Below are 14,127 nucleotides of genomic sequence, written 5' to 3'. Positions count from 1 at the left end.
TTTTTGATTGATGTATCGTATATAGTGCTAAATATCAAGCATTTTGTTGTTACTAGATTGCTCAAGGCCTGCAAAAGTCATGCAAAGTTAACCTCCTATTAATAAGTTTACAAAATTAAAAGGTAACTGCATTCTTTAAGATATTTATAAGAAAGTATTTAGAAATAAAAGAAGTCGTGTGAATTGGGTTTATTTTTGATTGTTATTTTCGCGATTTCTTTCAATTTGAGCAAAATATATATTGTGCTTATGACATCACTTTCTTAGCTTTCTTGTTATATGGCCTTAAACCCTAAACCCTACATAATAGCTATTGCTTTGTTATATGAAAAGGAAAAGACAAATTGCATTAATTAAATTGCTGCCCCAAATCTTTATAATGAGAGCAAATGTGGCGATCTTGAGTCATAACAACCTAATAATATCAGGTAGTCTTTTGGTTGGAGGCATCTCATTAGGAAACCAGCGTCTTTGGTGCATTAATATCCATCATCTAGTCATCCTTCTTCTGATGTAAGTGCGAGGAGTGATAATCGAGTAACGAGTTTCAATTTGGCAGATAGCACGGTCAAGGTATTTGCTGGTTCGCGAAACACAGCACCTGGTTTTGCAGATGGAGGCTTCGCGGTTGCTCAATTCAACCATCCAAAGGGCTTCACAATCGATTCAAAGGGAAACATTTATGTTGCAGAGAGGGCAAATCATGTTATTCGGAAAATCAGCAAATCTGGTACATCTCATACTATGGTCCCATTCCCTTCATTTGTAGATTAAATTTCTTATATAGTCACAGTTGATTTCATGCTTAAATATTCACAAAGAAATATAAATCAGTTTCAACTTTGATTTAGGATGGCATTAAGTGATATTTTATATAGTTTTAACCATAATTGGATAAGTAAACAAGATAACTATAAAAAAGCAGGTAGGTCTATCTGGAAAATTGTAGCTAGAAGTTAAATCTATTGTTTTAAAACTATATTTATACATATTCACAACAAAAATGTAAAATAAAATTTGTTCTCAACAAATATGATTAAAAGAAAAAAAAAAAAAAAAGCACTTAACAATATATGATAAATAATAAATATTAGTAATTTGCATAATTAAATAGTTAATTTGTATAATTTCAGCATGGTTAAAATATCTCATTCTATGGCTAAGATTAGAAATTGCAATGGTACGATTATAGTAAAACATAAATATGCATGGAAATTTTATATAAAAGTGCTCAACATTTATATTTCTTGGAAACTTGTGTGACCATTACTCATTTTGATTCATCTAAATTTCTCGTAAAACATAAATATGTATGGAAAGTTTATATAAAAGTGCTCAACATTCTTGGAAACTTGTGTGACCATTACTCATTTTGCTTCAACTAAATTTCTCGTAGTACTAAGAAATGGTCTCATAACCATTGTACACTATTCAAAGTTGTGAAATTTTGTGTAGTGTTTTTCAGTCTGAGTAAACTCAGAAATAATAATAGACTTCGCCAAGTTTGTAGAGTTATAGATTAGTGAGAACAATAATAATTTCCACTTAAAACAAATTCCACATGCTAGATATGGATGGAATTTGGCTACTGATCTTATGTCACATGGATTTCAACGCCTCCATACAAGATACTTATCCTAGTTGTGTTTAAATTGTAGGTGCACCCATGTGTACTAAAATATGGATGTAGAAAGAGGGGATATCAGAAATGAAAAATACGAAACGTGAAACAGAAAAGAGAAACATGAAATGAAAGTTCAGAATGTGAAACAAAAATTGAAATGTTTTAAGGCTTTTCTAATACATATGCAAGAATAACTAATAGTATTTTTTGTCAATATTTTTTTTTCTCTTTTTAGAATCATCCAAATTTATAAAATAAAAAAAGATTTCATTTTCATATTTATATTTATAACAAAGCTGAGTCATCTTTAATAACATGACTTGCATTCATGACATAATAATGAAAATATCAAAATGTTCACCATTCAATTCATAAATGATAAATCAGTTCACAATGTTCATTTGGCTCTCCAGGTGGTGTCTCCATATGCCTTCCTTTGCCCATCATGCATCACTAACAAGATTTCTTTGTCTCATTAATAATATATGAAGTTGTATTCAACCTTTAACATCAATATATTATAGAATTCATATGCAAATATAAAACATTTAATGGAGATAACAATGCATATTCCAAATTCGTTGATTGCACATTTGATCCAAGGAATTAGCGATACAAAAAAGCATTCTTACAAATCTGATTACTTCTTTGTATTTAAAGGCATGTTTACCAATTGGTCGTCGAGGAACAATTTTTCACCCCGTTGACCACTACGTGTCAACGACCCATAGCAGTACACCCTCTTTTTTCGCAAAAGGGATAGCGCATGATCGATGTGTCCGTGCCATTCAACTATCATCATCAGCATGATCATCACGTTATATTGTAAACCCTTTCTGCATGTGTAAAATGTAAATAATCTCAGCAGACTCGTGTCGTGTATGTAATTGCTTAGGTAAACCTACTTTTCTGGTGACGATCTACATTCTGGGAGGTTTTTTGTCTCATCGATCTATTCTCAGATGGTCGGTAGAGTTTTCCTTCAGTCTTGCCCCAAAGCCGGAATGGATTTTGTCATCGGGATTTTAGGCGAGTCCTAGTGTTCTAGATCGAGTCTATGTAAAAGTGATTTGGGAATAATCCTAACTATTTGGTTAGGTTATTTTATTACAAATTGTTTAGTCTGCTGGATTATATTTGCGTTGCAGAAATGGGTAGTCTATGAGGGTCTATTTCAAATGGGTTTTCCCCCTTGTGATGTAAAAGATTATGAAAATCATGATGTAAAGTGTCTTGAGGGTTGGAAAAATAATTTATCCCCTCACACGTTAATTAATTAAATTTTCTGGCAAAAAATTAATTAAAATCTTAAGCCAGAAATTTAATTAATTGTAGGTCTTAAGTACATTTAAATTCTTTGAAGGCAAAATTGGTCTTTAAAAATCAAAATTTAAAAGGTCCCGGGACTAAGGTAAATTGATTATTTTGCTAAATTTTAAGCCTTTGGTTCTTCTTGGGGTTAAGTCAAAGTCAAAATTTTGAGAAAATTAATTCAAAAATTTAATTTTTGAATTAATTAACATGCATTTAATTGAAAAATTCGAATTTCCTCAAGAATTTAAAATTTCGACAGATGAGATTAAAATAAATTTTGATCCTCATCAATGGTCGAGATTGCTTTGACGAGGATCAATCGAACTAGCCGTTGGAGGATTTATCTTTAAATAGGAGGTCATTTGTCAGTCAAATCATCCGATCTTTTGATCGTGTGCTAAGTGAAAAACTCTTCTGTAATCTTTTTTGAATAATAAAAAAAGACTTTGGGGTTAAATTTCGTGGGTGTTACTCTTCATGGAAATACTGTAAGATGTGTCGTTTTTCATGTGTAAATTTTTTTAGCCATTGATGATAGCTTCTGAAGAGTGATTTGAGTATAGGTATCTTGCTTAGTCGCTGCGGTTTGAATAATAATCTAAATTCTGAATGTAATAGCATGTATCTTTATTTGTCTGAGTTTTATTATTGTTTTCTCGCTCTATTTTGATGGCTGAATTGAGTTTTACAGAAAAGTCTTGACTTTTAGATCATCGGACGTTCGGGGAAGTTTTTAGTTGGACCAACCAACTCCCGATCCGTGTTTCTGAAGAGCATGGCTTAATTTTATCTCAGGCTTATTATAAGATTTTTATTGGTGATGCATGAAGGGTTTTGAACTCAGCATTTCCTTTAAACTTTAAAAATTTTAAGTTTTTTTATGTGCGAAATTGATGAATCTTGCTGTTGAGAGCCTCAGATTATCAGATCTGGGAGCGGAGTTGGACTCATACTCCTTAGATCTGATAGATCTTCCATTCTTGTATATAGATCTGTAATTATTTTTGGTTTTCTGACTTGGGTTTTTTTGGATTTTAGTTTTGTCATTGTATATATCGTTTGGGTGTTTCTTGTTGTTTTGCAGCTATAGATTTGAGGAAAAAATCTGTGTAGAGTCCAGATCTAGGCCCTGGAGGGTAAGATCTGGATCTTTGGGGTTTTTATTTGCATAATTTTGCAAGGAGATTATTCAAAAGATTTTGTAGTCCAGGGTTTCAATTTTTTTTTTTTGTTGTGTTTAAATCTGGAGAAATTTTTTAAGGGTTTCATTAATAAATCTGAAGCAGTGGATTCAACATTTTAAATTAAGATATCTGGAAATTTCTCTTCGGTTCTTTGGCTACTTGTCTGCTGCTTGGGTTTTCAGTTTTTTTGTTGTCTGAGGTTTTTTTTCTAATAGAAAGTTTCAAATTTGTTCATGCTATCTACATCTTCGGGTTTTCTGGAAAGTTTTGATTTTTTTTTTTATTGTCTGAGTTTGGGTTTTAATTTTTTTTTTTTTTTTTTGTTGGAAAATTTTGGGTTTCTTCTTGCGTTTTTTCTTCTATCTATCCTGCTAGCAGTGACCTCTTTCGCCCTCACTCCCAACTCGCAACATCCTTTATTCTTTGCCATCTGCCTGCGTCTAACCCTCAATCAACTCGCGCCTCCTTTCTGCTGCTTGTGGCATCCCTTTCTACCATCCGAGCTTCCCTCTCCTCGTCCGCAGTCATATCTGTCTTGCTCGTTGCTGTTGCTCCACCTACAAGCGCACACAACAAACCATACGCCCTTCCAAATTTGTGTATCCTCGCTGTCCTCTATTTCCATGCGGCTCCCTCTTGCATCCGTCGCTGCCATTCCTCTCCTTGCCATCGACCTGCTGCGTTTCCATTAACCCCCTCATCCCTGCTATTGCTCTTCATCTCTGTAGCTTCCTTTCCCTTATTCATAGCTCGTCCATTCCTTAGCCGTCGGCCTGCCTCGTCCATTCCTCAGCCGTCGTCCTGCCTCGTCCATTCCTCAGCCGTCTCTTCCTTTGCTCCTGTCGAGCCCCTCAACCTGCACACGCACAACAGCAAGACATATCGACCTTTTTTATTTCATTTGTTTCTTTTTATGTATGTTAGGGTTAGGCATGTATATTCTTAATTAAATTTGACTTAAGTTTAGTTTTTTTTTGTTGTTGTAATTTTTGATTTCATGTAAATAAAACTTAAGTTAGATTCATTAAAACTTAAAAAAGATCGATTTTGTTTTCATTTTTATTTTTAATTTTTTGACCTTTTTTTTTTATATTTTGATTTCATTTTTCACTTATGATTTTAAATTTTTATTTTTTCATTTGAGAAAACATTAAAAAAAATCATTAAAAACCCTAAAAAATAAAAAATAAAAAATAAAAATCTAAAAGCTAAAACATTAAAAAAAACAATTAAAAAAATTTGTCTTTTTCTTTGTGACATTTGGTTTTTATTTTTTTTTACAAAATTCAAAAAATATAAAAAATTTGAAAAATCTAAAAATCCAAAATATAAAAAAAATCGAAAGGATTAAAAAAAACATTTAAAAAATCTAAAAAAATCTAAAAATTTTAAATTTTGGTGTTGTGAGAATTGAAAATGAACTAAATTAAAGGGATTCACACATTCACATTAAAAATTTTAATGTGGCCTACGGGCTATTTAAATTTTAATTTATTAACCCTTTGATTTTGATTTTTCATTCAATTAATTACCTAAGGAATAATTAAAGCGCAAATTTAAATTTCTTTGGTTGTATTTGGTGATTCAATTAATTTTTCATGATTTTTCTATGGTCAAGGTGCGATAAATGTTTTAAATCATATTGGCTATAGGAGAAAGTTAAATGTTCTAGATCTGAATTCCTAACGAAAATCATTTTAAATCTGAAATCTCTGGCATATTGCAGTTTTGGGCGTTTATATTGATCATTTATGATTATCACTGTTTGTCACATCTTGGAAAATTGATTTGAATAACTTGTTTTCTTACTTAATCTACGGTTAATTGAACATTAAAGCACTGGTCTATAATCATTTATATCTTGTGGTCGTTTCTTGATTACATTAGCGTTTAATCTATTTATTTGAGTTAATTGAGATTCATTTACATTCGTCAAGTTGTCCATCTTTAAGTCTCATAGAGCTTGTATTTCACAGGCTTTTCTCATTCATTCACCTTAGGGACTAACCCCCTTAACTTTCCTAGGAGAGAGTCTAAACAGAGTGAGTAAGGATTAGAGTGACAACCCTTATTCTGAGCGTTGTCGCGTTGTCTAGACACTTTGTGCTAAACAGAGTGAGTAAGGATTAGAGTGACAACCGTTATTCTGAGCGTTGTCGCGCTGTCTAGACACTTTGTGCTAAACAAAGTGAGTAAGGATTAGAGTGACAACCCTTATTCTGAGCGTTGTCGTGCTACCTAGACACTTTGTGCGACAACACACCTAATTGGAGGAATCAACTAAGGGTTCCACCTAGACCATGATACCGTTAGGGTGAATGAAAAGGCCATCTGGACACTCCATAACTCTCTAGGCCCTCATCCAACCATCAAACAACCTTGGCACTCTCTTTCACTGCCTTGGACAACACAAGGAAGATCTTCCTTCCCTTTCTCTACTCAATAGTTCCACTGCGATCTTCTCCCCTTCTAGTGCTTTTCAATGTACATAGAAAGGGTCCAAATTTTGGTTACCTTTTGGAAATATCCTAGAATAGAAAGCACTAGGCATCAAGATAGTTAATGAGTAGCAATAACAAGGTTGCAATTATGAATTTATCTGCTTCAGTGATTGCAGACATTCTAGGGATGGCTTCTCTTTCAAACCATCCCATTTTCTTTCACATTTTTAGTAGCAACCTTCCCCGAATTATATGGATTGTTAGTGGCCACAAGCACTGTGAAAATATTGTTGTTTTCACCCATGACAACCATAACAACTAGGGAAAACATCCCCATAATGTGGGATCTTGTAGACTCTCCATGTCTATGAATTGTTGATAAATAACAAAATGATGATAGAGTGCATGGAAAAGACAACCAAAGACATTTTCTTTCATGAGATCTACTCCCCTCCCTAGGATATAATACTTGTACCTAGTATATGGACACAAGTCAAAGATTGTTGGGACAACTTGCAAGGAAGCACGAGCATGAAAGAATAGTATTTCCAAAAGACAATCAAGGTCAAATCATCCAACAACCTCCTTTTCCATCCCCTCTTATGGTATTATAGTCTACTTGTTGCTTCCTTAAGCAACCTTCTTGATGGATTTATATTATTGTGCATCTTCCTCTTATACATGTTTTTATATAGTATTATGGAAATATAGCAATCACACTCTATTCCTAGCCTCACTTGGGCTCATTAACATTCAATAGTCATGCCTTGGCCTTGAGCCTTGCACTAGGAATATTATAATTCCTTCCACATATTTGTAACATGACATCATTATATCCCAGCCCATATGGCTTAACTCTTGTCACTTAAACCACATTAGTGAAATAATACTAATTTGGATTCATGAAGGGAATGAAATGAAATAAACATTTATAACAAAAACACATTGATATAGTGAAACTTGACTCCTATTAATAAATGAAATGTTCTGAAATCGTAAAAATGCGAAATGAAACAAACTTGCTCGAATGGTGGTAGCTTCCTTTGAGAAGAGCTGTGACAGCTACGTGCATTTGCTAGAGCCCATTACAATGAGGCTGAAAGGGCCTTTTTAACATAAAGAAACAATGAGGAAACCCTAAACATCCAAAAACCTAACCCTAGGAGTTGCAATGGCAAAAGGTTTGTGGGCTCTGATGAGGTTGGTGCATCAAATTACTAGGGTTGTAATTTTTGAATATGATATTTGTTTGGCGTGTTCATTAGCTCATTGGAAAGGTTTGGATGGGAAGTACACATTTGAACTAGGCTCAAGAAACAACTTGTGGCTCTTGCCTGGGCCTCACCACATCAAAAAAATGTCATTTTGGGCCTCAAAATGACCTCATAAATTTAGGACTTGAAAAACTATAGAAAAATTACGAAGATGGAGAGCTGTGCTTTGAGGCCTCAAAACGGCCTCAAAAGTTCATGACCCAAAAAATTGTAGAAAAACTACCAATATGGAGGACTGTGCTTTGAGGTTTGAAAACAACCCTGAAAGTCCAGGACCTGAAAAATTAGCAAATTGAAGAACTGTGCTTTGAGCTAGTGGAATAGGTTGGTGGCCACCGACATTCACCTAGATCAAATACGTGATTTATTACACATTATATTCTACGAGTCAAAATTGGGATATTACATTCCTATCCCCCCTTGGAATAACATCATCCTCGGTGTGTTAGTTTTTGATGGATATGGTAGCATCATGCAGGTGTTCTAGTCTCTAAGTTGTCAAAGAGGCTTAGGAACATGAGATTTCCGAAACCTAGAAAAGGTTTCGAGAGAAAACACTTCAAAACCTCTCAATTAAATTAATTGATCAATAATTGAAAAGTTCCTAAGTCTAACTTAGGAAAATTGATTAATTAATGGGTATTAGTTGAGGAAATCGATTTTTCTCTAGGGATAATAATTGAAAAGTTCCTAAGTCTAACTTAGGAAAATTGATTAATTAATGGGTATTAATTGAGGAAATCGATTTTTCTCTAAGGACTTATGAAAAAGTGACTTGATAGAGTCTAAGATGTTTTGAGCCATTGATCATGATTAGATCTTGGCCGTTGAAGCCCCAAAGAAAGATTATAAGAGCAAGTCAAGGGGATTGAAGAAGATAGTTTGTGAGCAAAGTAGTTCAAATTCCCCAATTCGCAGTATTCAATGAGGGCACAGTTCAAGCCAGGGAAGAGCATTGGAAAGAGGGAGTAGCAAAGATTTGGGAGCAAAGATCTGAAAGAGATTTTCCTCAGTTTTCTGGTGACTAGGAGGCAGGTAAAGAGGAGGTCGAATTGTCTGCAGAGGAGGTTGATTTGTGCAATGCGAGTTAGCTAGAAACCCTAGTGCGAGTTTCCAGAAGAGGTTCGATTCAATTGTCAAAGGTCGGATCAGTGTTCTGGAGGCAGAGCGAGTCATTTCAAGAGGCCGAGGGAGGCAATATGACTCACCTAGAAGAGTTCCAGGGGCTATGCAAGTTCATCCAGGGCCACCAGTGTGCATTTTGGGCAGAGGTCCGAATAACCTAGAGAAGGTGCGAGTGGTTAGTGTGATTGCACAAGGAGACCGAGTGTCTCCAACATATTTTGCTAGTATATTGCAGAGGTTTGCTAGTTGGGCAACTGGTTGTAATTATTCTCTCAAATTGTTGTGTAATAATAAAACCCTCATTTGTTGCACTAGTTTTCCCTTTGGGGTTTTTCTAGGGATGATTGTCCAAAAATAACGGTGTCATTTTATTGTGTGCGCGCATCTATTTCTTAGTTTTGTATTTTATATTTCTACAACGTATTTTATTTGTGAAGAATTGCAATGTGCATTATTTGCTATTTGTTGTTAATAATTTAACAGAAGACAAATAAACTGTTTAAGTTATGAGAATAAGATCCAATTGTTGTAGTTGAAGGAATTTTCACATGGGATCAGAGCCGAGAAGATTAGATCAGAGGTTCTAGGTGATGGAAGTGAGTTTTGTGCAGTTTCAGTGGGAGATTTGAAGCACTGACTTCCAGATTTGTGCAGGCCAATCCAGGGGTGCAAATTGCAGAGAGGTAGAAAATTGTTTTCCAGTTCAGGTGAAGGAAAAGTTCGATTTTGCCTCAAATCTATACTATATAGTAGCAGGCAGTAGAATTGCCGGATAGGGTTTCCAGTGAGCAGATCAGTTGAATCGTGGAGCAAATCTAACACAATGATTTTGCAACAGTAGATCAGTGCAAGACAAGAAGAGAAAAGCATGCTGAGAGGGAATTTCCAGTTAAATTCTTAGAGGGTTTCCAATTTTCCAGTTGCAAGAAATGAAACCGTAATTTCTAGCAGGAGAAGGTCGTAGTGGACTTGCCATTCTAGCCAATGCGTGCTTCAGGGTTAGTAGTGTGTGTACCAATGCCGGAGGAGGACATATGGAGGTAGAGTGAGTTGCCTAGAGTAGGAGTAGCAAACAGTGCGAGTTTTGGGAAGGAAACTGAAGGCAAGTGTGAATCTTCCAGAAGCAGATCTGCTCATTTCTAGAAAAGGGTGTGAGTGCAGAAGGAAGGCTAAATTCTTTTGCCAAGAGGAGTAGGAGATTTTCTAGCATATATTTCTCCAGTTATTTGAGTTTCGCAGAGATGGCCACAACAGGACTAAGAGATTAGGACAAAGTTGATGGAGGCTCTAACTTTGGCGTCTAGAAGGCCATAATGCAATTCCTATTGGATGAGCACGACTTGAAGGAAACAATAAGAGTTGTAATGGCTAAACTTACAAATCCACAACAACTAGCAACCTTCAAGAAGGAGATGGCCAAAGCCAAGAGGGTGGTGTTAAAATTTGGCAGCTCAGAGATGAATTTCTCTTAGAAGAAATCATATCTTACAGTTTTGTTTGAATGACCCATAATAAAATTTCATTTCTGACAATTTTAATATGACTTTCCAAAAATAGTAAGTCACATCTCAATTTGGAAGTGACTTTCCAAAAATAGAAAGCCATGTTTAAATGATCAAGGATGATCTTGATATATAGAATCCGCTTTAAAATCAAATCAATCATGATTATACAAGTCAAGAATTAATATTTTTATCCTTACTAGCATTATTATTATTATACCATTATTTATAAAATAGTCTAAAGTCATTCACCTTTAATAGATTAATAAATATTAAAAGCAAATTCTATCATGGAATAAGTAAATTAAATTGAGATTCTCTTACTTGGAAAATCGTGCCTCTCTCTTTTAATAAGACAATAACTCCACACTTAAGAGAATGTAACTCTCCCTCACTAATTCTATGTATGGCAAAAGTGTAAATCCTCATTAAATGCACTTGTAACTCCCTCATTCAATTCGATTTGTAACTCTCATCAAATATTCTCTCGTGTTTAAGTGTAATTCTCTCTCTCCCTAATTTGAATTACATCTCCTCAAGACAAGTGTACCTCGCTCTCTATTTTTGGGATGTGTTACACTTCTCTTCAAGTAACTCCTCCCTCATGGAATTTGATTTTTTTATTATTGGCTCAAGACATGAATTCATTTTGTAACTCCTCTCATTTCTTATTTATTTAATCCCAATGTTCCACCAAGGTTCCGGGACGAGGGGGCGAGGGAGTGAGGGGGCGCGGGAGCGGCCTATGCAAAAGCTCCCTACCATTTTTTAGGAAACGGGGGGGAGCGTCAGGGTCTTAAAAATTTATAAATATAAAATATAATTTATTAATTGAGTCCACTATGACAATTTGGTTTGAATTGAAAAGCTGCAAAGCATGATCATTGATATGAATATCATTTGAAATTATCCAAATTTATAATATCATATAAAATAATAAATTTAAAATTCTAATTCAGCTTGGTCAAATTCTAATTTAGATTTTGGTCAGACAGAGGGAGAGCTTCAACTTGATAAGGTAGCCACTGAATTCTGTGAAAAGGTAAATGAACAGATCAGGAACACTGCATTGGCAGTAGAAGGGGCAACTACAATGGGTTGTCCAGCTGTATTGGATCCAACAGCTAGAAAGTTTGTTATATTATATATAATATAGACAGTACACCATATGCTGAAAGAAGAGTTTTAGTTCCAGGAGAGATGAGAAGATCACATGAAAGAGTTTCTGACAGTTTACTATCAAATGACATTGACTGCAGGATGACCGTCTGCGAACCAACTTGGGTGACCAACGATGGCATGGATAATTTGTCTACCTTATTAGAGCAATGCCATGCAGTTCAAACTTCAAACTAGCAGTGTATTTCAGGGGTGAAAATAATTTTCAGACCTGAGAATTCAAGCTGAGCAACTGTGGTCTGTGTAAATTTTGTAACTGTATAAATTCATATATAACGACAGTTCCTGAGAGTTCTTGCTGCCCATAGTATTTTGTCATGCTTGCAGTAAACGCATGTTAGTCTATAGTCCACCCAATTATTTCCCACATGACATAGGCGCTGCTTCCATAGTTTGTATGTCAAATGTCATGCAAATTAAAAACACAAACTAAATGTCTCATATTCTTTCCCTGTCACTCCAGTTATCTCCCCACTGTAATCCAGCCATTACTTGAGAAAAAAGGAGAAGTTTTAAAAGGGAAAATTCATGTACATGCTATATGGTCCAACAAATTTCCATGATACTGACCCTCTAAAATAACGCTCTTTGAAACCAAAAGACAGCACAAGACGTTATCCCCATACAGAACATGAGTAGCTTTGTACCACTTTAGGTCTATTAAATCACAAACTATAAGCAAGGCCATTTTTTTGGGAGCGTGGGGAAATGTCCCCTTAGGGAAGGGAAACATTTCCCTAGCACGCCCCCCTGAGTTTCCTCCATTTTGGGAGCGTGGGGAAACGTCCCCTACTCGTCCCCAAGTCCCCGGAGCGCGGGGGAGCGAGGAAACTAGACCCCTAAGGGGGGGGGGGGCGAGTCCCCGTGGAACACTGTTTAATCCAGAGCAAGTGAGAGTTGAGAGTAGCATGTTCATTGTGAAGAAGGAGAGCAAATGTTGAGTGTGTGCAAGAGAAGTGTGAGAGTTAGTGAAAAGCAAGAGTAAGGGAAGAGCTAGAGCAAGTGTGAAAGATAGGATCTGATCAAGAGAAGGAAGAGATCTTCGAGCAAAGAGTAAGTGCACTTCAGCTGCAAGTTGATCAGACATTGGTGACTTTATTCATTCTCATTCTCTCTCTCTCTCTCTTTGTACTCTGTTGAACAATTGAAGAAATCTAATAGAAGAAGAATCATTTGGGTTTTCCCCCTTGAGGGGTTTTGCCTTGGTCATTGGACCAAAAATATCAGTGTCTCATAATTGTGCTTAGTTGTCTTCATATGATCCTTAAATTTATGTTCTATCTACAATTGTTGATTTGAAAAGTTGTGAACAAGAAATATGCATTCTAAGTAATTGTAACAACATAGGACATTCAATTTTCTGCAAAGTACATTCAGTTTTTTGCAAAATACATTCAATTTTCTACAAAGTACATTCAACCTTTTGCAAAGTACAATCAATTTTCTGCAAAGTACATTCAACTTTCTGCAAAGTACTTTAAGTTCTATTCAATTTTCAGCAAAGTACATTCAATTTTCTACAAGCACATTCAATTTTCTGCATAGAACTTTCAAGTTTCTGTAAATAATTTTTAAATTTCTACCTAGAACTTTCATATTTTAACATGGTATCAGAGCCTCGGTGAAGACAAGTCCAAGGAGACCAGATATCACCTGAAGAGACCCCATGTGCTACCAAAGTTTTTTGATCAATATGACTTCGTCCTACTTCAAGGTAGAGGAGATGCTAAATGATGCTTCAAATTTTGGTCCATGGAAAGCAAGACTAGATATCACTCTTGAAGAACACGAAGTTCTGGAGTATGTTGAAGGCACAATAGTTGATCCACTAGAGAATTCAAGTGCTGCTGTCAAATCCAAACATAAAAGGGTGAAATCAAAGTTAGAAAAATTATCTTTGATTCTCTTAGTGATCATCTCATTACTTATGTTTCTGGTTTGAAGAAAGCTAAATAAATGTATGAAAAACTAATTGGCATGTTTTCAATTAGTAACTTGAACCAGATTATTGCCTTGAAGAATCGATTGAAGGACATCAAGATGAACAGAGGAGAGAGATTCAAGCATACTTCTTGAGATTGATCAAAATCATGAATCAACTGTCAACAATTGGTGAAGTTGTATCCGAAAAAGGAAATGGTGTTGATTGCACTTGGAGGACTTTCTCCTGTTTGGGAGACTTTTATCACCACCATCAACAATATCAACACTATTCCCACATTTGATGAGCTCCTGGGAAAGTGTATCCAAGAGGAGGCCAGAATGATCTCTAGAGGGAGAATTTCACATCATGAAGAAGGAGAACCTACTGCATTTTCAGCCTATGACAAGAGAAAAAAAAGATAATAAAAAGAAATCTGCTTTCAAATCAAATAAAGGGAATCTAGACATGTCAAAAGTTAGATGCTTTAACTGTCAAAAGCATGGTCACTTTGCTCATGACTGTAAAGAAAGAAGAAGAACACCTAGATTAAAAAACAAATC

General features: G+C 35.3%; 1 protein-coding gene across 2 annotated transcripts in view; it reads left to right on the top strand.

Annotated features, from left to right (window-relative positions):
• The window catches only part of LOC149243506 (NHL domain-containing protein), a 60,047-nt gene that overhangs the window by 1,376 nt on the left and 44,544 nt on the right, over positions 1–14,127 (top strand). For both annotated transcript variants that reach the window (XM_089374541.1, XM_089374542.1), the window contains exon 3: positions 560–730. In XM_089374541.1, coding sequence (XP_089230667.1) covers positions 560–730 — 171 coding nt within the window. The remainder of the gene's footprint in view (positions 1–559; positions 731–14,127) is intronic.

The sequence above is a fragment of the Pinus tabuliformis genome, chromosome 8 (genome assembly GCF_031772625.1).
Source record: "Pinus tabuliformis cultivar Carrire ecotype Pingquan chromosome 8, CPIR1, whole genome shotgun sequence".
Classification (NCBI taxonomy): Eukaryota; Viridiplantae; Streptophyta; class Pinopsida; order Pinales; family Pinaceae; genus Pinus; species Pinus tabuliformis.
This window is presented reverse-complemented; position numbering and strand designations above follow the sequence as displayed.